Source organism: Elephantulus edwardii, unplaced genomic scaffold (genome assembly GCF_000299155.1).
Source record: "Elephantulus edwardii isolate Elephantulus edwardi_28Jun2011 unplaced genomic scaffold, EleEdw1.0 scaffold00014, whole genome shotgun sequence".
In the NCBI taxonomy this organism is placed as follows: Eukaryota; Metazoa; Chordata; class Mammalia; order Macroscelidea; family Macroscelididae; genus Elephantulus; species Elephantulus edwardii.
Window position 1 is genome coordinate 30802299 of NW_006399764.1, and position 22688 is coordinate 30824986.

At 52.5% G+C, this 22688-nt stretch overlaps 1 protein-coding gene across 2 annotated transcripts in view; it reads right to left on the bottom strand.

Moving 5' to 3' along the window:
- Nucleotides 1-22688, bottom strand: part of DOCK8 (dedicator of cytokinesis 8) — a 151456-nt gene that overhangs the window by 35173 nt on the left and 93595 nt on the right. For both annotated transcript variants that reach the window (XM_006881327.1, XM_006881326.1), the window contains 9 exons: nt 20617-20766; nt 17763-17876; nt 17183-17338; nt 16016-16155; nt 12696-12865; nt 9520-9665; nt 3393-3575; nt 2882-3014; nt 986-1073 (listed from right to left, as the gene is read on the bottom strand). In XM_006881327.1, the coding sequence (XP_006881389.1) occupies nt 986-1073; nt 2882-3014; nt 3393-3575; nt 9520-9665; nt 12696-12865; nt 16016-16155; nt 17183-17338; nt 17763-17876; nt 20617-20766 (1280 nt within the window). The remainder of the gene's footprint in view (nt 1-985; nt 1074-2881; nt 3015-3392; nt 3576-9519; nt 9666-12695; nt 12866-16015; nt 16156-17182; nt 17339-17762; nt 17877-20616; nt 20767-22688) is intronic.

Sequence of the window (22688 nt, forward strand, 5' to 3'; positions counted from 1 at the left end):
TCCATCCATCCATCCATCCATTCATCCATCACCTATCCACCCAACCACCCATCCATCCATCCACTCGTCCATCATTAGCTGTTTGGGATGCTGTTGAGTTGATTCTGACTCAGAGTGATCCCATGTGACAATGAAGAACTGACTGATAGAGTTTTCTTGGTATTGAGAGGGTTCAAACGAGTAACCTTCCCCTTACCAGCCAAGTGCCTAACTATTCTGTCACCAGGGTGCTCCCTCCCCCTCATTCTCTTTCTGCAGTGTATATTGAAAGCCAAATTAATTGTTTTTCTTTCATTTCTTCATTTTCTTTATTGATCTAATATGTTTTGTAGTAGCCTGCTAACCAAAAGGCTGACGGTTCAAATCCACCAGCCGCTCTGTGGGAGTAAGATGAGTCACCTCAGAAACCTGAATGGAGGGCCAGTTACTCATCAGAATGGACTCAAAGGCAAAAGGTCTGTGAGAAAAGAGCCAAGTGCAAAGAAGAAAACACTGCCAGCCAGTTCCCAGCGCTCGAGAAAACCACTAGTAACATCTGGCTTTTGAATTCCTGGCAGCCTTTCTAAAATTCACACACGTAATTAGAAATAGTGTCGCCCCTTTTGGGGGACATTTTCAGGGAACGCTGACATGACTGGCCATGAATAGCCATTGTTACCACATCTCTTCAAGGAAACTTTGGATTTGAGATAATGTGGTCTTCCCCACATCCCCTAGTTCTTTCTTGGGCCCCTCCTGCCATGGGCCTCTTGTTAAACTATCTGAGTTTACTAAATACTCTTGAAATATTTATCAACATGATGAATTTCAAGAGTCGGAAATCCTAATTCCTCACAGCCTTGATTGTCCTGGCGGAACTGTGTCCACATGGACGACAAGGTTTGATTTCCGTGCCCCGGGAGGATGATGTTGTTTTGGTAACACAAGGAGCCTGGGAAAGGCGCTGGGCCGGGGTGCACGGCCAGGGCCTCCGGGGGTGTCTTACTTATCCAGCTTGTCATTAGCTTGCCGCCAGTGTGTCTGGTCCTTCTTCCATCTCAGGTTCTCGCTGAGGCCGGGGAACCGGTCATTCCCTAGGAGTTAAGAGAAGCACGCGAAGAATTTGATTAGCAGGGAGCCCTTCCAGATAAGCAGAGGCTCCCTAACAAGCTTGGGGGAGACGCCTCAGCAGCTCCTCCAGATAGTGGGAGGCCCCGTTAATGGCTGGGGTGGTGGAGAAACAACTCCAGGCTGGGCCTCTCTCTGGTGGACAACTGGAGCTTCAGAAGACCCTTCCTCTTCATTTCTGGCACACGGGGAGTCCACGTATAAGACCAGAGGGAGACACTGGCTCTCTCACTGATTTGTTGGAAAAGAAAGCATGGGGGGTGAATGATGGTACCCCCAAACCAGACCTGTTCCTGTTGAGCTGATTCCAGCTCACAGGAGTCTGTGGACAGACCACGATCTTTCAAGAAGACTGCCGTATCTTTTCCCCGTGGAGGGTTTGAACCGCCAACCTTGTGGTTAGCAAGAGGGTGCTTTAACCCCTATGCCACCAGGACTTCTGAGGGTGCCCCCACTGTGAGAATGTGGAGCCCTAAGATCCAGAGGCCAGGACAAGCTGGCCCTCAGATTTAACCAGCAGTCAGCCCAGGCCGAGGGCGGGAAGCACCTCATTCTATCTACAACTCAGCCCATTTCGGATCATTGTGGGGGTGGGGGCCGTGAGCCTGCAGACAGATGGGCCTGGGACAGAACAATCCACTCTCTTGACTGTGATCTGGATGTTTCTCAAGTCACCCCTGACTCCCAGCACCCCACATGTGGGGGAGAACTGTACTGAACAGGGCTTTCAAGGGCTGGTCTTTCAGAAGAGATGGCCAGGCCTTTCTTCTAAGGTGCCCTTGGACGACGGCCTCAAACCTCCAGCCTTCTTGGTTCGCAGCCAAGCATGTTAAGCACTTGTTACACTCAAGGTCTAAAGTTGAGAGAAAAGAGCCTAATGCCTGAGAGGGCCTGCAGCCTTGATGGACACACCTCCACCCGGGCCTGGGACCGCACACTGACCCTGTCCCACTGGGAGTCTGAATAAGATGCTGCTGAGGGGGCGTCTCCAGGGTTCCTGTGCTCCAGCTCAGGGGTGCAGGAGGACTTCACACAAGAACCCTACAACTGTTGTCTCTGATGTCCCCTTAAATGTCTCCAGAAAGTGACAAATGTCCACTCACACTGGGGACAGTCCACTCAGATGGCTCCAAGCTGTTGACCAAAAGTGGGATACCTCCTACCCCCTCCACCCGGAACCTAGCACCCCACCCTCACACTTGTAGTATAATCCTCTGTCCACATACCCAGAGCACCACCCCTCCCCACCCTTAAAGTCTGTCACTCCACTCATACACCTGAGCCTCTTTCCCACCTACACATGCAGCCCAGCACCTTGCCCACACACTCGGAGCCTCGGCCCACCGAAACCCATCCCCCCAGGAGCCCAGCACCCTTGCACACACAACTGGAGTCCCAACTCTCACACATCCTAAAACTCATCTTCTACATACCTAAGTCCCACCTAAACACACCTGTAGTCCCAGCTCCATAAACCTGGATTCCCCTACGATATATGCGCACTAACCTGGAACCTCACCTCCCACACACCTGGATACCCCCTACAATGTGTGTCCACACACCTGTCTCACCTCCCACACACCTAGATCCCCCCTACAACGTGTGTCCACACACCTGGAGCCCCACCTCCCACATGTGTGTCCCCGTACAATGTGCGTGCACACGCCTGGAGCCCCACCTCCCACGCACCTGGGTCCCTCTACAATGTGCATGTACACACGCGGAGCCCCACCTCCCACGCACCTGGGTCCCTCTACAACGTGCGTGCACACACCTGGAGTCCGGCAGCGCCGCATCATCTCCCCTCGGGCCCCTTCCCCTCGCAGTAGCGCCTCCTCCAGCCGGGCCTTGACGTCCCTGGACTTCTGCAGGACCTGCGTGCTGACCTTGTCGGAGCTCTGCTTTCCCTGGACGAAGGGAGGAAGGGCATCTGCTGGGGGAGCTCTGCGTGCATTGAGGGGATCCCTCCCTGGCTCTCCCCAACACCTGCAGCCTGAGCCCACCCCCCCAAGGGCTCCACCTGCTGCAGGACGTTGTCCAGGTGATCCCCCCACAAGACCCTGCTCAGGGACTCCTCAGTGATTCACTAACTTAAGATGATCCCAGTGAGACCAACCCTTCCAGACAGAAGCACAGAAAATGCGGCTGACATGTGTGTCTGGGGCTTGACGCAGATCCCAGGCCGACAAGTACAGAAATCGGAAAAGTTAAATGTTTCCACCGCTCAGCCCACGTGGCAGTGACAAGCCAAGCCAAGCAGAGAGCCCACCGCCACCCACGCCCACCTTGTACTCGAAGCAGGACACGCAGATGAAGAGCAGGTCCAGGATCCTGTTGAGCTGCATGGACGGCAGGTCTGCAATCCACCGCTGGATGAGGCTCTGCTCCGCGTTCTTGACAATCCAGAGGAAGCAGGTCATGAGGTTGCGGGTGGTGTCGGCGCTCAGCAGGCTGCACTGCTTGTAGGGCTGGAGGGGCACAGGGGTTGAGGGCGGGCACAGGGATGGGGAGCCCGGGCGTGCTCCTCCCCAGGGATTAAGGGCGGGCACAGGGATGGGGAGCCCGGGCGTGCTCCTCCCCAGATGTGGGCATCACTTCTGCTCCACCTGGAACTGCTTCCAGAAGTCACACCTCCAGCACAGCAAGCGGAGATCTGCTTGTCCACATGCCACACAAACCCACTCACTGACATCCCGAGGGATGGTCCTAATCCCGTTAACACACAGCTCACACTCAACTCACACTCAGGACCAGGGGCTCCCAGGCTGTGGTTGACAATGGAGGAGACAGCTCGTCCTCCCTCAGAGCTGCTGGTGGCTTTGCGGGCTGGACTGGTGGACTGCGGGCTGCATGCAGTCTTCTGGTTCGCGGTGCAGCTCACCACGGGCTGTGCCACCAGCCTGCTGCTTTGAGATGCTGCATTTATGTGTCGCAGAGTCAGAACTGACCGCTGACCCCCCCCCCCCAGGTTTTCAGAGGCACTAAATTGCACAGAAAGAGACTGTCCATCCTTTTCTCACGGAGCAACTGGGGGATTCAAACTGAGTGTCTTTGTGATGGCAGCACAGCTTCTTACTGCTAGGCCACCAGAGTGCCGTACTTTGACATAGTTCCATGTCAAATGTTGCTGGTAGAATAATCAGTGCAGACAAACCAAAATCCCAAGCAAGATGTGTCAGGTTGATTCCATCTAATAGTGGCTCCACGTGACAGGGAAGGGCTGCCCGTGGGATTCCCAGTGCCGTGCTCTCCACTTGACCATGTCGCCTTCATGGGCCGGACAAAGGCATGCCACTGTGTAGATCTTAACAAACCATGGATAACGTCACAAAGGAAGAGGATCCAGGAAAACGTAACTGTTTATACAGAAGCTGCAGACGGACCCAGAGCTGGTGGTTCAGACAGAGCCAAGTTTCCGCTGTGGTTTAAAGGCAGCCCGTGTGCATCAGGGCTGTATCCTTTCATCATATTTATTCAATGTGGATGCCGGGTGAATGATCCAGGAGGGTGACTTTATGAAGAAGAACACAGCACCAGGATTGGAGGAAGTCTGACAGCCTGTGGTGAGCAGACAACATGACTTCGCTTGTCCAAAGTTAGGGCTTGAATGACAGAATGACGAAGTCAAAGGCGTCAGCATGGATTACACTTCAGCACGAAAAGCCCCAAATCCTCACAAATGGATGGACAAACACAGACATCATTGAAGTGTCGACAATCCCGTTTTACCTGGATCCACATCAACACGTCTAGGCTGGTAGGAAAAAGTATTCAAAGCATTGTTTTGGGCAAATCAGCTATAAAAAGACCTCTTTAAAATATTAAAAAGTAAAAGACATCACTTTGAGGACTGATGTGCACTTGACACAAGTCAACGTCCTGTCAGTGTCTGCTTAGACTGGAGAGCCAGACAGCGAATAAGGAAGAGTGAGGAAGAATTGGCAGATGTGCGTCATGGTAGATGAAGCAGCATCTACGACCAGGAGAACAAACCGGTCCTGGAAAGGGTGTGGTCACAATGCTCCTTACAATTGCTTCTCGTGGACTTCGGTCCTTTATCATGAAGGTCCAGTTCTTGGAGGACATCATGCTTGGTAAGTGGAGGGTGAGCAAAGGAGAGAAAGACCTCCAAGGAGATGAAGTCCCACGGTGGCTGTACCAGCGGCCTGAAACACAGCCGTGACCATGGGCGGCGCAGGAGCCGGCCGCGTTTCACATTTGCAGCCAAACTCTCTGTGGCTTGGACCCACTCACCCAACAATATCTACGGCAGCAGATGCCACGTCTTTCTCTCGTGGATTCAAACTGGCAACTTTTTACTTACTGACTGAGCAATTTAACCATGGCACCACCAGGATGCCCTTTGAAGATAGCAATAATACAAAAAAAAAAGGGTGAAAACAGCAGTGTGGAGATTCCGTCTGAGAACTGAACTTGCTCATTCTCACATAATTCCTGTCCAAAATGTGGATGGGCATTTACTCTGCTTTTCCTGGATCTGAGCCCAGGTGACAGTGATGTGAGCACACGTGACCCATGTGCCGGGATTGCTGGAGTTCACCATGCATGGGGCCCGTCTGACATGACTCAGAGAAGGTGCAGCCTGAGTGCTCACGGGAGGTCAAGACGACAAAGCTTCATCTCTCACAGTTCGGTCACATTGCTAGGAAAGACTCTTCCTCAGAAAGCGACATCATGCTTGGAAAGGTGAAGGGTCAGTGGAAGCGACAAAGACTTTCCAAGAGACCGACTGACACAGCAGCAATGGGCTCAAGTAGGTCAGAAACGATGAGGATGGCACAGGACAGGGCAGGGCTCACATCTGTGGTTTATAGGGTCTCCATGGATCGTACTTGACCTGATGACACCTAACAACAACAACATCATTTCTCTCCTTCCTCATCTAGGAAGCGTGTGACCTGTGTCACCGACAGTCACCTGTGCAGGAAGCTTTCGTGGTTAACTGGTAAGGAATTGCTCTGCCAATGCAAAGGCACGCGGTTCAAACCCACCAGTTACTCCACAGGAAAAACGAGCAACGTCTTCCCATGCATTAAGGACCTCTGAAAACCTGCTGGAGGGTCAGCTATGAGTTGGTCATGACTCGACGCTACACAACAACAATATGACCTGTTATGTGCATTTTCACCAAAACCACGTTCGTTTTGTGGTGAGAGTCCTGCCATTTGAGAAGATGACACGATCTGACGTGGCCATGACACAATTCTCGAGAGCCACCCCCATACTCCTCCTCCTTCCAGCCATCAATAGGGTTTTTGCTCTCCAGTGGACACCATCTCTGTGTCAGCTGGTTGGTGGGGAGGCCACAGTGTGGGGAGTGGGTGTGGGAAAGCTGGGCTGGGCAGCTCAGCAAAAGGGCCTCACGTGGAGTGTACGTGTCCAGGTGTGTATCTGTGCTGGGGGCTGTCTTAGTCACCGAGTGTGGCTGGACGAGAACACCACAAGGGGGTGGCTACAACAGACAGAATTGTATTTTCTCACAGTGTAGGAGGCTTGTGTTGTTACTAGTCATTCTTGCGTCTGTCCTGACCCATAGCGACCCCGTGGGCAGAGAAGGAAGCTCTCCCTCATCCAGGACCATCCTCACGGCCGTTGCTGTGGGAGCCCATTGCTGCGGCCACTGTGTCATCCATCTGCCCAAGGGTTCTCCTCTCGCACGATGACCTCTGCTTTATCAGGCATCACATCTTTGCTGTTTGAGCCCCATTGTTCCCTCGTTGTCAGGTGCCATCGAGTCGACTGTGACTCACGGTGACCCTGTAAACCTGGCCCTACCCTGCACCATTTTCACCATCTCCAATCTGCTCACGGCCATTCTCACGGTCACTGTGACCTTTCCTCTTGTTGGGGGCCTTCCTCTTTTCCTCTGAACCTCTGTATTTCCCAGCAGGACGTCTTTACCAAGCACTGAGCCCTCCTGAGTATATGCCCAAAACATGTGAGATGAAGGGTCACCATTTTTGCCTGATAGGAGACCCTTGATTGTACCTCTTCTGGGACAGGTTTGTTTGTTCTCCTGGCAGTCTGTGGAATATATAGTACCAACATTCTCCAGTAGTCTCCAACACCACAAGTCAAAGGCCCTGATTCTTCTTCCATTATCCATATTCACTGTGTAACTTTCAGATGCTTATGAAGCAACTGAAGATAGTGGCTTGAATAAGGTGCACCTTAGTCTTTAAGCTGACATCATTGCTCTTTAGTACTCTGGAGAGAAGATTTGTTCCACCAGAGGCCAGAAGTCTGAATTCAGGGTATTGGCTCTGTCTGCCTGGGTTGGGGTGCGGGACCCTTATCTGGGGCTCTCCAGCCTGTGTTCATGGGTTCCTTTCTCTCCACGTGTTCTTTCCCTATTTGCACTTGCTGGTCACTGTCCATGCTCTTCTTTTGTATCTTGAAAGTGATAAAGCCTGAGACACCCTACATGTAACAGCGCCCGAGTGGTTCAGTGGTTAAGCTCCACTGAGCCGCTAATGAAAAGGTGAGCAGTTCAAATCCACCAACCATGCCACAGGACAAAAGGAAAGCAGTCTGCTTCCATAAAGATGAGTCTTAGGAACCCCATGGGGCAGCTCTGCTCTATCCTGTCGTTCTCTCTCCCTGGACAGTGGAACCTGGATGCAAGGAGAGAGCTAGCCTGGCTGGGAGCTCTGGTAGCCTAGCAGGTAAGGAATTGCACTCCCAACACAAAGGCAGATGGTTTGGATCCCTCAGATGCTGATTCGGAGAAAGATGGATCCTCTCCTCCCAAGAGATTTGTTACCAGTGAAAGCTTGCAAGAGGGTCAGCTGAGAGTCAGCTCTGATCTGATGGCAGAAAGAGAGGGAGAAAGATACAGACCGAGAGAAAGGGAGAGAGTGGGAGAAAGGCAGAGAGAGAGAAAAGGAGAGAGAGCGAGAGAGGAGGGGGGAAAGAGAGAGGGAGGGAGAGAGGAGGGGGAGAGAGAGAGAGATTCTCTGTGGGTTGGAATTGAATCTATGCTGATGAGTACATTATTATGTTCTTATTAACACGACAATTCTATGTTCTATTTCCACACGGAATTCCATCCACAGGAATCCAGTACGTATTTTGGGGGGTCACAACCTCATCATGGTGGAGTGGACGGTGGTCTGCTGGTCTTCGCTGGGCATTCTCTCCGACCTCAGTGATACCAAGTGGCCTCATGCTGCAAACGCCGCCCGTATTTCTGGTGCAAGCTCAGCTGTGCTGAAGCGGCCACGAGCAGAGAACGCGCCTGGCTGGGAGTGCAAATACTTGAGCTGTCCATCAGTTAGCTTCACAGCCACAGGCGCCAAACACGAGGTCATGACCTGCTCGAAAATTAATCAAGTCCAGAGCTCGGGAGGCCTTTGGTCAAGATCTCTGAACCCTGGGGGCAGGCGAGGGTGGAAGGAATCCATCTGCTTTCACGCTTTGGCCTCGTTTGCTCATCCTCCGGCGCTGAGTTCACCTCCCTTACTCATCATGTCCACACGGACAACACCCCCCGGCCCTCTTGGTTCACACCGTGTAGCTAATATCCACGGAATGTGCTGGGGAGATTGCACCAGAGCCCTTGTGGGGCTGGAGCGCGGCGTTGGTCTTGGATGGGAACAAGTCCAGTGAAGGAATCAGCCTTGAGTCTTTCAGTCTGTTGACAAGAATAAATGAAGTCTTTAGGTCAATGATGATTTCCCGGGGAGCATGTTCTGACTGGTGAATTTAAGGCTTTGGCGCTTCTCCACGCAGGCAAATAATGTCCAAGAGAAAAACTAACAGCAAATAACCTGCTGAGAGTTGAGGTTTCCTTGCCCGTGACATCCTACACTCACCTTAAAGAAGCCCTTCACCAAAATGAATCTGCCCCTAGACTTCCTTTCATTCGAAGCAGCAAATCCCTTCTTTTCCTATTGGAAACCAGGTTTGCTAAATTGGAATCTAAAATGACACAGCCAGACAGGGGGCAAAGTTATTACACAAACATCTCAATCATAACTGAACACCTGGGGTTTGAGCTGCAGTTCTGGGCAGGGTCAACTGGCATAACCTGGTTCACAAAGACAACATCCTACACCTCCCTTGGTGACCAGCGACTAGGGTCTGGAAGCACCAAAGGGGCAACTGTTGGTCTCTCTGTGCAGAACAAGAGGGAAGAAAAGCAAAGATGCTTAGACACGATCAGTCCCAAGAACTAAGAACCATCCACAGCACAGTGTCCAGGACCCCAAGACCAGAAAAACCACGTGGTCCCTCGCTACTCCTGCTGTCCATCCTATGAGAGCACAGTGGCCTGAACAGCCAGCCTTTCTGCGAGCAGTGCAGACGTTAATTGTTTACGCTTCCAGGATTCCCAACAACGGCAGAGTAGCCTGGGAGAGAGGGGAGAAGCAGAGCAAGCACCCCACGTACCAGGGACGACGGGAGAGGCCCACTGCTCTTCAGGCTGAAATGATTGCCGGCGATGGCCAGGGCCACACTCTGGTGAATCGCACTTTCACCATCCTGTTCTTCGTAGGAGCCACTCGAGCGGCTTTTCCCACCACGTGCGTCCACAGCTGTAATGCAAAGGTCGCTGGTGAGGCCAGGTCACAGGTAGTATTTCTAGTCAGTCCTCTGCCTGTCCACCCACTGCCCCAGGCCGTGGCAACTCACAGTGGCCCTGCAGGACACAGTAAAACTGTCCCCTAGGCCATGGCAACTCACGGTGGCCCTGCAGGACACTGTGAATCTGTCCCCTAGGCCGTGGCAACTCACAGTGGCCCTGCAGGACACAGTAAAACTGTCCCCAGGCCGTGGCAACTCACAGTGGCCCTGCAGGACACTGTGAATCTGTCCCCTAGGCCATGGCAACTCACGGTGGCCCTGCAGGACATAGTGAAACTGTCCCCCAGAGTTTCTGAGGCTGTAAATCCGGTAAGGTTAGAAGGAGCTCTGGTGGTACAGTGGCTTAAGCACTCGCCTGCCAACTGGGTGGCATGGGAACTGCTGGTCAGCAGTTCAAACCCACCAGCTGCTCTACTTGGGAGAAAAGTGTACAGTCTGCTTCTGTAAAGATCACTGGTTTGGCAACCCCATGGGGCCCTTCTCCCCACTGGCAGTAGGTTTATAGATGTATGCAAATAAAAAAGGGGGACCCCACACTTTAAAAGGGCAGTTGTCAAGAACATCACCAGATGCAGACACAGTAACCATGTGCTGAGCAGTTCTTGGCAAATTATGCTGAGTACCTGTTCCTGGTTCAGTAATTAAAAACACACATTCTGTTAGACTTGTTAACTAGAACCATTTGGACCTTACAGCTAGAGTCAAACTAGTGTAGACATTTTCATCTGTGAAAGTTCTGTGGACAGACTGAGTTTTCAGAAACACTACAAGGTCTGAAGGCGATTTGCCAGTCAGGACACTGCATGTGGGGGAAATGGGGAGATCTGGATTCCAAGGGCAAATTCCTGCCAGGATGGCAGGGCTCGTGGAAGCAAACCGAGGACCCAGGCTCTGTGAGAGCAGCCACGTAATTCCCAGGAAGGCTTCCAAATTGTGAGGAAAGCAGCAGCCGTTCATGGAAAAGACCAGAATCCTGGGTGTGTCTCTGTACTTGTTCGTTGTGTGCGCGCGTGTGTCTGTGTGTGTGTACATGTGTCTCTGTGTGTTTCTGTGCTTTTACGCTGTGTGTGTTGTGTGTACCATGTGTCTCTGTGCTTGTATGCTTTGTGTGTGTGTACATGTGTCTGTGTGTTTCCGGACTAATATGCTCTGTGTGTGCGCACCATGTGTCTCTCTGCCTGTGCCTGGGTGACTGTCTCTCCTTACTTCTCTGTGTGTACAGTGCAGGTATGTCTTTCTCCCACCCCTCCCTCTCTCCCTGTGCTTGTACACTCTGTGTGTGTGTGTGTGTGTGTGTGTGTACATGTGTCTCTGTGCTTGTACACTGTGTATGTGTATACGTGTGTCTCTGTGTGTTTCTGTGCTTGTACACTGTGTGTGTACGTGTGTCTCTGTGCTTGTATGCTCTGTGTGTGTGTACATGTGTCTCTGTGCTAGTACACTGTGTGTGTATGTTTGTGTACGTGTGTCTCTGTGCTTGTATGCTCTGTGTGTGTGTGTACCATGTGTCTCTGTGCCTGTGTCTGGGCGCCTGTCTCTCCTTACTTCTCTCTGTGTGTACAGTGCAGGTATGTCTTTCTCCCACCCCGCCCTCTCTCCGTGTGTGTCGTTAGCAGGCCAATAACCAGCTTCCATCAGGTCACTCTGAAGCCATGGTGACTGCCCCCGTGCAGACCACAACCGTGCCCCATAAGGTTTCCAAAGCTGGTACCGTCCAGAATCAGATTGCCAGGCCTTCCCCTACGGCACCTCTGAGTGGACTTGAACCGCTAACCCTTCCATAAGTAGTACAGAGTGTGTTAAACCATATGTACCACACAGACTCTGTACGTCTATTTCTTTACATATGTGTCATTTCTAAGCAAATACGCAAGGGGCCGCGTGCTTTTGGATTTAAAAACACTGAACTAAGGCTTGTGTTGAGAGCTTCTGTGGACGTGATGGTTAAGGCTATAAGTCCACTTGACCAGCCATGATTCTCAGTGGGCTGCAGATACGAGGTAATCGTTATCCACTGTGGTCTGACGGGAGAAGCCAATCAGCTGAATGAGGTGTGTCCTTGGGTTATGAGTGGCCTGCATGCAGTGCAGGGGGAGGTCCTGGCCAAGCTCCCTCATCTTGGTCTTCCATTCATCTGACTGCTGCTTCCTGAGATGTGAGAAGCCTTGCACCTGCTGCCTTACCTGCAGATGTGGATTCATCAGCCCCTATAACCACGTGTGACTTGAGCGAGGTGCAGCCAGAGAGCTCCTCGCAGCAAAGACTGGGAGGCATTGTCTCACATACTCTGGGCGTGTTGTCAGGAGGGGCTGGCCTTTGGAAGAACGTCAAGGAAAAGAACTGACACCGTGACAGCAGGAATGGGCCCGAGCCCAGCAGAGACTGTGGGGACAGTGCAGGAGAGGCCGAGGTTTTGGCTTGTTTACACGAGGTCGTTATGGACCAGAGCTGACCCGAAGGCAGCAGCAGGACATCATCCACTGGTGTGAGGAGAAGCCTCTGGCCTGACACCTGACCTCAGAATCGGGCCTCGGAGCCTCCAGAGCTGCGTGAGCCGTCCCCTTGAGACCAGTCTCTCCCTGAACGTGATCACAGACCCGCTTCACTGGCCCTCCTCCTCCAGAGCCCGGCCCAAGTCCGACGACCTGGAAGTGGACAAGCGACCACACACCGGCCAGCACAGAGCTAACAGGAGTGACCTCATTCTGGGGGACTTTGGTGCCCATCAACGCGGGGAGCAGTGCAGTGTAACGATGAATGCCATCCTCTGACTGTGGAGGACCGGTGCTCTCAATCCCCCCAGATGCCTTAGAAGAAAGGCAGTGATTGTCCCGAGAAGGGTCACGGTCACAGCCACTTAAACCTGGAGGAGCCCAGATGTGCTCTGAACCCCAGGGGGCCCGTCCTGTGTGAGAGCAGACCCCACGCTGCAGGTTCTGGGTTGTCCACGCACCCCAGGGGCGAGACAGTGGGTGTCTTACCTGTAAAATCATAGAGCTGCGGTAACGCGTCCAAAATGATGCCCACCAGCGGCAGGTAGAGGGCGGCGACTTTGACCTTCACCTCGGGCTTGGCGCAGCGGGGGTCCAGGTCGTGGTTGCTCAGCAGACTGTGGATGGCGCTGACCGCCTTCCTCTGCACCCTGCTGATCCTGACGGTGAAGGCGGGGGACGCGGTTAGCACACGGGGAGGCTGACCCGAGAAGGACAGCGTCACAGTGACCCCAGCGCCAAGGCGACCAGGGGGGACGGGCAGGCCAGGGAGAGGTCAAAGGATCCCACGCCTGCGTTCCAGGCCTGGTTCCGCTGCTCAGCGCTGTCCTAGCTACACAGCGCTGCTGTAACAGAGATGCCGCAAGGCGAGTGTTAAACACAAATGGATTCTCACACAGTTTGGTCTAGAAGTTCAAACTCAGGTGCCGGCTGAAGGGAAAGTTTTCGCTCTGTGCCTGCTCCGGGGAAACAGCTTTGTCTCATTTCGACATCCCTATGCCCAGCATTCCACGGGCACATCAACCCAAGTGACATTCTCTGTATCGATGAGCTTCCTCGAGCAGGGACCTGGGTCCACTCCTGGATATGACGTCTTGGTGCTACTGAAGTCCCTTCTTTCAGCCTCGTGGATAAGGAGTTATGCTGCCAACCCCAAGGCAGGCAGTTCCAACTCAGGAGCAATTAGTTGTTTCTTGGGGAGCTCTGGTGGCCTAGAGGGTAGGGGGTTGTGCTGTCAACCCAAAGTCAGGCAGTTCGGATCCAGCAGCTCTGAGGGAGAAAGATGGGCAATCCCTTCTCACTCCGTTTACAGCCCCTGACAACCTGCTGGAGGGTCAGCTCTGACTGGGACTCGGTGACAATGAGCTGCTTATGTGACTGAAGCCCTCACCCCCACTTCCCTCACCTTTTTATCTCCGTTGAGATAATAGGTGTTACAGGCCACACCCTCGGGGGACCACTCTTCCATCCTGGGGCTGTCAGAGGACTCAGGAGTGTGGCACCCCACCCTTAATCCTCCCACAATTATTTGGTTTATCAAATGATGGGAGATCGTCACACAGAATCCGTATTATAATGTTATTATTGTTGTTGTTGTTGGGGACAGTTGAGTTGGAATCCACTCACAGCTGACCTGCCAGTGGGTTTTAAATCACACAGGCGGGGACTGACCGCCCCTCCTCAGAGCAGTTGGGGGATTCAAACTGCATGCCTTTGAGTTTGCAATGTAGTTTCTTACCCCTGGGCCACCTGACCTCCTGACATCATTGTTTCATTACATGCATGTGTTTTGGGGGACATGACTGAATCCATGACAGTCATGATGTCTTCGAGGTGCATCTCGTGACTTTGTCTTGTGCATCTCGTGACTTTGTCTTGTGCACTGCGAACCACTGGATTGAACGGGAGCCCCCACAGGGCAGTTCTGCTGTCCCATGTAAGGTCTTTGTGAGCTGAAGTGGACTCAACAGCCCACACAGTAACAACTGCATGGACACTAACCCTGGGTGTGTGGCTTCTCTCTCAGCTTGTGACGCTGGCCCGTGAGAATCCAGTGAAGACCCAGGACAAGTCCTTCCCATCAGTAGCCACATCCTCTGCTGGCTCCAAGCTGTGTGGCCCTGGCATGATGTCCCCAAGTTAAGACCAGCTCTGGGACCCTGTAACCCATGTACATGGGGGCGCTTCTCACAAGAGCCGAATGTGGAGACAAGTGCAATGCCGTCAACAGATGAGGGGTCAACGAGAAGTGGCCCATCCGTACGATGGACTCTCGCCCAGTCACAAAAAGGAATGGAGTTTGGGGACTAAACGGGCCACAACTGCGTCAAGACGACGAACCCGCCTTGGGAGAAGTCAGCCAGCGTGCTCCTTAGAAGTGAAGTTGAAAGGGAGCTCTGGTGGCCTAGTGGCAAGACGCTACACTGTAATCCCAGGGGTATGCGGTTCAAATCCACCAGATGCTTTGCTGGAGAAGGAGGGGGCAATTTCCTCCTGTACCAGTGAGATCTGATTTGACAGTACACGTAAAAAAATACAAAAAAAAAAAAGAAGTGAAGGTGAGACGTCATCTCACGCCTCTGGGCGTGTCATCAGGAGGAACCAGCCCTGGGAGAGACATCAGGCAGCATGCATGGACAAACAGAGGTTTGGCAGAAAAGAGGAAGACCCTCGATAAGTTGGATTGACACAGTGACTACAAAAGTGGCTTAGGTAAAGCAGAAATTGTAAAACAGCACAGGATTGGCTGCTGCGACATGGACTGGCTCAGTGACTGTAACAATGACCTTGATCACATCCAGGATGACGAGGAAGGCAGGGGACAGGTCAAGGTTCAGATCTGTGGCTCACAGGGTCACTGTCAGTCATAGACAACAGCAGTGAAAACAACCACAAACTCCAAAGGCAGATGGTTCGAATCCACTGGCTGCTCCACAAGGGTTGGCAATATCCTCCAGGCGTCTCACTGCCACTGAAAACCCTCCAGAGGGCATCTGACGCGACAGCACTCAACAACAACAAACACACAGTCTCGGTGCGCTGACATCTAACAATAAAAACAATGACGTGGTTGAACATCAGGCTGAGAGAATCAAGTCAATGGCAAAAGAACAAGAAAAACATGCCCCTATTTAAGAGGATAAGAAAACACGCAGAACTCTGAGATCAATGGTGGTTTCCGGAGGTGGAGAAGAGGGGAGGGTGCTGGAACCGTGCTTTCTTAGGGAGGACTGAGTTTATGTGGGTGGGGACGGGGCATTTTGGAGCCATATCTCAAGTCAGTAAGTATATTTGTGGAAGCTGCATGAATGAATGACTTGGGTGTGTTTCTTGACAACAATAAAGGAAGGGCTTTTCTCTGTCTCGAAGGACCCTGCCAATCAAAGCATCACTAGGAGCCTGCAGGGTGTGAACCCACTGACAGCTGACCCTCCAGGTTTTCAGGGGGAGTACCCTGCACGGGAGGAGACTTCCTATCCTTCTCCTGCAGTGACTGGTGGATTCAAACCACACACCTCTGAGCCGGCAGCACGTTCATTCTCAATAAGCCACCAGCGCTGCCTGAAGCCTCTACCAGCACCACAGCCTTGCAAGTTCTCTCCCAGGAAGCGCGTCCTGGAGAAGTCGCTTTGCGGCCCCCTCCCTCTGCACACCGTTTCTGGGCTCTGCTGGAACCACCCTCCCCACACCTGGTGTCTCTGCCCTTTGGAACTGGAGAGTGAAGGCGTTTTCTACCCAGTGCGAGACACCAGAAGGCAAGTCTGGTGAGGGCCTCGTCTGACCTTCTACGGTCAGTGTTGGAAACGTACCCTTCCCCTTCAGCGTCCAGGGCGGCGGCCAGCTCAGTGAAGAGCAGTCCTGTCAGGAAGTGCTGCTGGCGGTACTCAGGGGTCAGGTCGAACATGCCCGCGATCTTCTGGTCCTGGAGGCTGGAGCCGGAGCTGGAGTTCTGGAGGACGTGAGGGCAGCGGTAAGTGGGAGGACTGGATGTACAGTCATGATGGAGGTGCTGCCCCTGGAGCCCTCCAGCTGGTCACACCAACCCCGTGTGACAGGGCAGAGTGGTCCCGGGGGTTCTAAGGCTGTGATCTTTATCAGAACGCAGGCCTTTCTTCCAAGGTGCAGCCGAATGAGGGATGGGGTCCTTCCTTCAGTGAGCAGACAAGTGTCTTAACCACTGCACCACCAGGGCTCCTGTGATAATGACGCTACTGTTGTGAGGTGCCCTTGAGTCAGCTCCCGGCAACCCACGGACAACAGGGTGAGAACGTCCACCATCCTGAGTGACCCTCACAGCCAGTCCTCAGTGAGAATGTCCACCCGTCCGAGCGACCCTCACAGCCAGTCCTGAGTGTGAGCCCATTGTTGCAGACCGTGTTAAACCATCTCACTGAGGGTCCTCTGGGGCCTAGTGGACAGGGACATGGGCTGCCAACCCAAAAGCAGGTAGTTTGAATCCACCGGCCGCTCTGAGGGAGGAAGTACGTCGGGCAAACTTCTGCACTGGGATGCAGCCTCTGAGAGCCTGCGAGCGGGTCAGGTGCGGGTCTGTCCTGAGCTGACGACAATGGGAGACAGAAAACATTTACTGAGCACTTACTAGAGGTCAAAGGGCCCTGGTGGTGCAGTCGATAAAGCACCTGGCTGCTAACCAAAAGGTGGGTGGTTTGAACTCACCAGCCCCTCTAGGAGGCACCAATGCGGCAGCCCACTCCTTAAAGCTTTACAGCCGAGGGAAGTTTCAGGGCCAGTTCTGCTCTGTCCTGGTCAGCAGGGAGCTATGGGTTGGAGTCCACCCGGTGGCCATGGGTTTTGGATTGTTACAGGTCAGGCATGGCACACACAACCAAGGGTAAAGCTGGCATCTCCTGCCCACAAAGACCTACAGCCTCAGCATCCCCGTAGAGGGTCGCCGTGGGTCAGGCCCAACTGCCCGGCGAAGAGGCAGCGGTCAGTGGAGGCTGGTCAGCAGTTACCTGGGAGGAGATGGACGGGCAGGGCGAGACGGGCGCCGTGTCCGCGCTCATGAAAAACAGGTTCAGGTTGAGGTACTGCTCGTGGCTGCACAAGACCCTCAGGAACTCCAGCCGCATGGAGATGAGGGTGGGGAGGTTGCTGAGCTTGGCCGACAGCTGCGGAGACAGTGAGGAGAGAAGGACACGGTCAGGTGACCAGGTCAGTGAGATGGGGCCAAAAGACAGTGTGCTTTCCCCAGAGGCAGTCAGTTTCCTAACTGTTACTCGGGTGATGCAACAGGCACTAGAAGGAGCAGCAGCCGATGGACCAGCAAATCCCCACGCAGCACACCTCCCCTGACGCCCCTAAGGGCCCTGGTGCTCAGGGGTAAGCACCCAGCCAACTGGAAGGTCGGGGGTTCAAACCCACCCACCACTCTGAGGGAGGAAGAAGAGGGAGACTGCTTCGGGGCACCCGATGGGGCAGTGCCCCTCTGTCCATCGGCCCCGGCGCAGAACCGACACACAGGAAGCACGCCGGTGATGGCTCACCGCAGCTCAACACACGGCGAGAACACAGCGGCCCCCGAGGCACACCCACCTGGTTGCAGTAATGTCTGATGAGGTTAAACACGAAGCCGCGGTCCATGAGAGACAGCAGGTCGTACAAGAAGAAAGCCAGGCTGATGTTGATCTTTTCCGCTTGCTCGTTTTCCTTAAAGACAGACAGACACGCAGGTCATTTTGTGCTAGAGGCCAGGCCGTGGACTCTCTGGTGCCTGGGGGCAGAGGCAGGCTCTGTGACTTCAGCCACTGTCCCTCGCAGGACACGGAGCTGAGCAGTTATCTTTCCTAACCATCAGTTTCCTGCTCCATAGAACTGAGGCAAATTAGCCTGGCTCTTCTTGGTGTGTGCCAGGGACCCAGAACACAGCTCACAGCCGCTCGGCACACACAGCAGAGGCCCCGGCGTGTGGCTCACGGTCACAGCAGAACACAACGCTGCCAAGTCCTGGGCCAAACCCACGGTCAGCTGCTGATGCCCACGCTGTCACCAGCCAATCAAGCTAGTTTTGCAGAACTAACTTGAAATGTGTTCACTGTCCTCAGTGAGCTAGGTTCTTCATTTATAATCTGTATTAATCTGAAGTGGGCTGCTCTTCTTAGATAAGATGTGGTCACGCGTGGTAAAGCCGGCTCTGGCACTACTTGGGTGGGGGTCTGAGTATTTATTTTTATTCTTTCTCAGTGCTCATATTTGTGAGGGACTGTGGGGCCTTTCAGAGAGGGGGGATCCACTGTTTCATGTTTAAACTTCTTATTCTCATAACAATAAACCAGTTCTTTGAGAATCTCCTCATGGTGTTAGGATGTGCACTTGGCAAACCCAGGCTGAGCTGACCAGCCCCTTGGGGTGAGAGTGCTGGAGGCCCAGGACAGAAGTTCCCTCAGCACCCTCTGAGTCAAAGGCTTAAATGCCCTCAGATGTTAACTACAAGTTTAGAGGCTCAAATCCACCCACAAGCACCTTGGAAGAAAGACCTGGAAATCTACTTCTGAAAAATCAGCCACTGAGACTCCTATTGGGCACAGTGCTTCTCTGACACACGTGGGACACACATGAAATCACTATCTATAATATAGAATTATATATTATATAAAACAAGATCATAACATTATATACAGAGGAAGCCCTGGTAGCTTAGCAGGAAAAGAGCTCCACTGTCAGTCCAAAGGTTGGTGGTTCAAATCCACTAGCTGCTCTGAACAAGAAAGTTGGACAAACTCCTCCTATGCAATTTGCAGCCTCTGATAATCTGCTGGAGATCAGCTACGAGTCAGTTCAGACTCAAGGGCACACAGCAACAGCAACAACAGAACATACACGTGTACACATATATTGCTTTTAGTAAAATTGTCATTTGCACTATGTTGAATCCTCCTATTCATGAAGCGGGAATATTTTTCCATTTAATTTGTTTTCGAGGTTGGCACAGAATAGAGCAGGGTTTAGGGCTCTTGTACATAGGGTCACTATGAGTCACAAGCGACTAACGGCACATAACAACAGCCTTGTTCTTGTGGCAGCGTTTTGTAGTTTCCCAGGGCTTCTAACTCTGTCTCACATACTTTGGGCATGTGGCCAGGAGGGACCAGTCCTTAGAGAGGGACATCTTGGAGAAGATATGCTTGGAAGGGTGGAGGGATAGTGCAGGAGACGAAGACCCCAGATGAGACAGAGTGACACAGTAACCAGGGCAATGGGGGTAGGTGTGTCAGAATCAGTGAGACTGGCTCAGGATAGGGCAGGGTTCACTGCTATCGCACATAGGGTTACTATGGGTCACAGGCAACTTGATAGCCTATAACAACAACAACAACAACCTGTCTTTAGTCATGGAGCTTTGGTGGCTTAATGGTAAGAAATTGCTCTGCCAACCCAAAGATATATGGTTTGAATCTACCAGCTGCTCCATGGGAAAAAGATGGGCAATCTTCCCCTGTGCGATTCACTCCCTGTGAAAACCCACTGGAGGTTCAGCTATGAGTCAGTTCCAATTTGACCATACAGAACATCTATCATCTATCTATCTATCCATCTATCTATCTATCTATCTATCTATCTATCTATCTATCTATCTTTCTATCCATCTATCTTAGAAATTATATTTTTCTGACACATTTCCAAACAGATTGTAAATATCATGCGCATTTATTTATCAATATTTCAGGATCTGCATCTTAAGAACAAGAACACTCTTCTCCCCATCTGCCTTGATGGCATAATTAAAATGACAGGAGTTCCTCGTTGTAGAGCTGTTTTGCTTTATCCCACGTTGCTCATTTATCAGGGTTTTTGTTTTTACAAACTGCAGGTTAGCGGCAGCATTGCACCACGCACATCTGCCAGGGCCATTTTCCCAGCAGCACGTGCTCACTTCATGCCCCCGCATCGCCTTACGCGCATCCTCACAAGATTTCAAACGCTTTCCTAAGTCACCTGTGCTCTTTGTAGATGATTATGCTGGTAGATCTGTTGGGTCAGAATGAACTCACAGCGGCCCCTGCAGAGCTCTCAGAGGCAGCAGGTCGCACAGGAGGAGACCACCCTCCTTTCTCCTGTGGAGCAGCTGCTGGATTAGAAGCATCTGCTGTTAGGTTGGCAGCTCAACTCTCTACCTCTAGGGAAACCACACACCCCACGTGAGACTCGGTGCGATGTTTGCCTCGCTGCTGTGCGCTGGCACGGAACCTGTGCCGTCTCTGGGGTCTGCCCGTAGAGTCAGTGTGGTAATTTCTCTACAAGCCCCTCCCCATGATCCGATCCCACGTGACACACCACCTGTGACCATCACCGAGTGTTCCCCTCTCACCACGTGTTAATATACTGCTTGTCTGACAATGCCACATGCTCAGGGTCAGCCATGGGGGTGGGAGGAGTGACCCTGTGTTACCTTCTGGGGTTTGACTAACAGGGCGGCGATCTCCGAGGTGACCACGTTCACGATGGTTGTTATGTCATCTTTGAAACGGTCTGAAAAGCGTGTCCTCCGGAGACTGTCCCTCTTGTCCACGTTGTGCATATACTGGGCCATGCTTTTCACCTGCAGGAGTGGGATGAGAGGCGTCAACACGGCAGGGGTGACCAGCCTGCAGGACGCAGGACAGGAGAAGGGGCTTGCAGGGACCTGTGCACAGTGGCCTATAGAGGACCCCTCGCAGGACGCTGGTGGCTGAGGCGGCCCCGGTCTGGCACGAGCTTGGACACTGGATGGTTACTATCGAGGGTAAGGAGAGAGACTGGCTATGTCCTGGCCCTGATTCAGGGGACTCCCCTCATGCTGCCGACAAAGTCAGGGACAGTGAGTCTTTAACCCGAGGGGTAGCAATCATCCAGGAGGCCGACCCCACTGTCTCCACGCCCCCCGGGCACCCCAGAACATGTGACATAGAATGATTTGCTTATGGAACTGTGGCTCTTTCTGTCCTTAAAACTATAACAAGAGGTGATGCACCCACCTCTCTTCAATGCCAAGTTGAAACCGGAGGCAGAGCTTGCCCCAAAACCCCTGCAGCAGAGTGACTTTCTGCTTGAGTCTCAGCTGCACCAGCCAGTTCATCCCACATGTGGCACCGAGCTGGTGTTCCCACTACCTGTGGCACCCGCGCTCCCACTGAGCCTGTCGGTGTCGTAGTTCTAACAGCCTGCACTCACTCTGTGTCTGGGTCCCCTCTCCGCCATCCTCCCATTTCAGACTTTTCATAATACAATTACTCATCGCACAGACTACAACGTCAAGTACACATAACTATTATTTGCGCTAGAAAATCTGGGTGACTTGATTTCTCACAATCTTTGCTTTATTCCCAATAATTCCTACATCCTCTTGTGCCCAGGTTAGGCAGGTTTTTGGCTAACAACCATTGTTTTAAGTTCCATTATGGACTGACTAGTAGTACCTTTCCCCAGAAACACATTGTGGTATCAGAAACCTTGAAAAGTCAGTTTTCTATCCATTGAGCAACCCCCATTTCAGGGGCGTAGTCTCCAGCTACTTTAACTGAAGACACATGGTCTTGCAAATCGTCCACAGCTGTGGGACCAATAAAAAGAGAGCGCTTTCCACATCGTGGGAGGCAGTGGTGGAGAGAGGGTGAAGGGACTGTGGCACTGTGGTGAAGAGATTGCAACACAGTGTAATCAGAGGAACCCTGAAGACAGAGCCACAGTTAAAGGTTTTGCTTGCTGGATGACTGAAGGAAAAGCTGACTTGTAACTGTTCTGACATCGTTTCCTGGATGATTGAGGAAACCAGAAGTGCTGCTGAACTGAACCTGGACTTTCACTAATTGAAGAATTGTGTGCTGCTGTTAATCTGGCTTGGACTGCTAAACTAAATGTGGACTTGCATTGTGTGATATACTCTACCCCAACTTGCCCCCTTTCCCAAACTATTTCCATAATAAACTCTACAACTGTGAGTACAGTCTGTGAGTCAATTTGCAACACTCATTGGATCCAATGATGAAGGTGCAGGAGCATGTGGGTGGCATGTCTGACCACCCAGCCATGTGTTTAGTACACGGATATTATTGATGGGGATAGTTCCTCTTTACGAAGCTGGCAGAAGTTGGTCTGGGACTCCCTCATGTTGCATGTATGTTGGGATCCTGACCCTTTTCCTGTGGATATAACATGATGAAACGTAATCACGGTCCCTGGTGCCATCTGAGGCTACCTTAGGAGGGCATAGGTGAGGAGAGTGCTCAGCTGTAAACAGAGCAGCTCAGACACAGAGAAGCAACCATGCACAGGCAAGACAGAGGCCGGTGCGGCCCCTCCACAGAGGCCGGTGAGGCCCCTGCACAGAGGCCGGTGAGGCCCCTGCACAGAGGCCGGTGCGGTCCCTCCACAGACCAAGGAGCTCAGGAACACCCAGTATTGTCAGCAAGGAAGCAATCAACCAGGCTGACGCCTGCAGTTAGACTCTGAGACCCCAGAACTCTGAAAACCCAATTCTGGTCG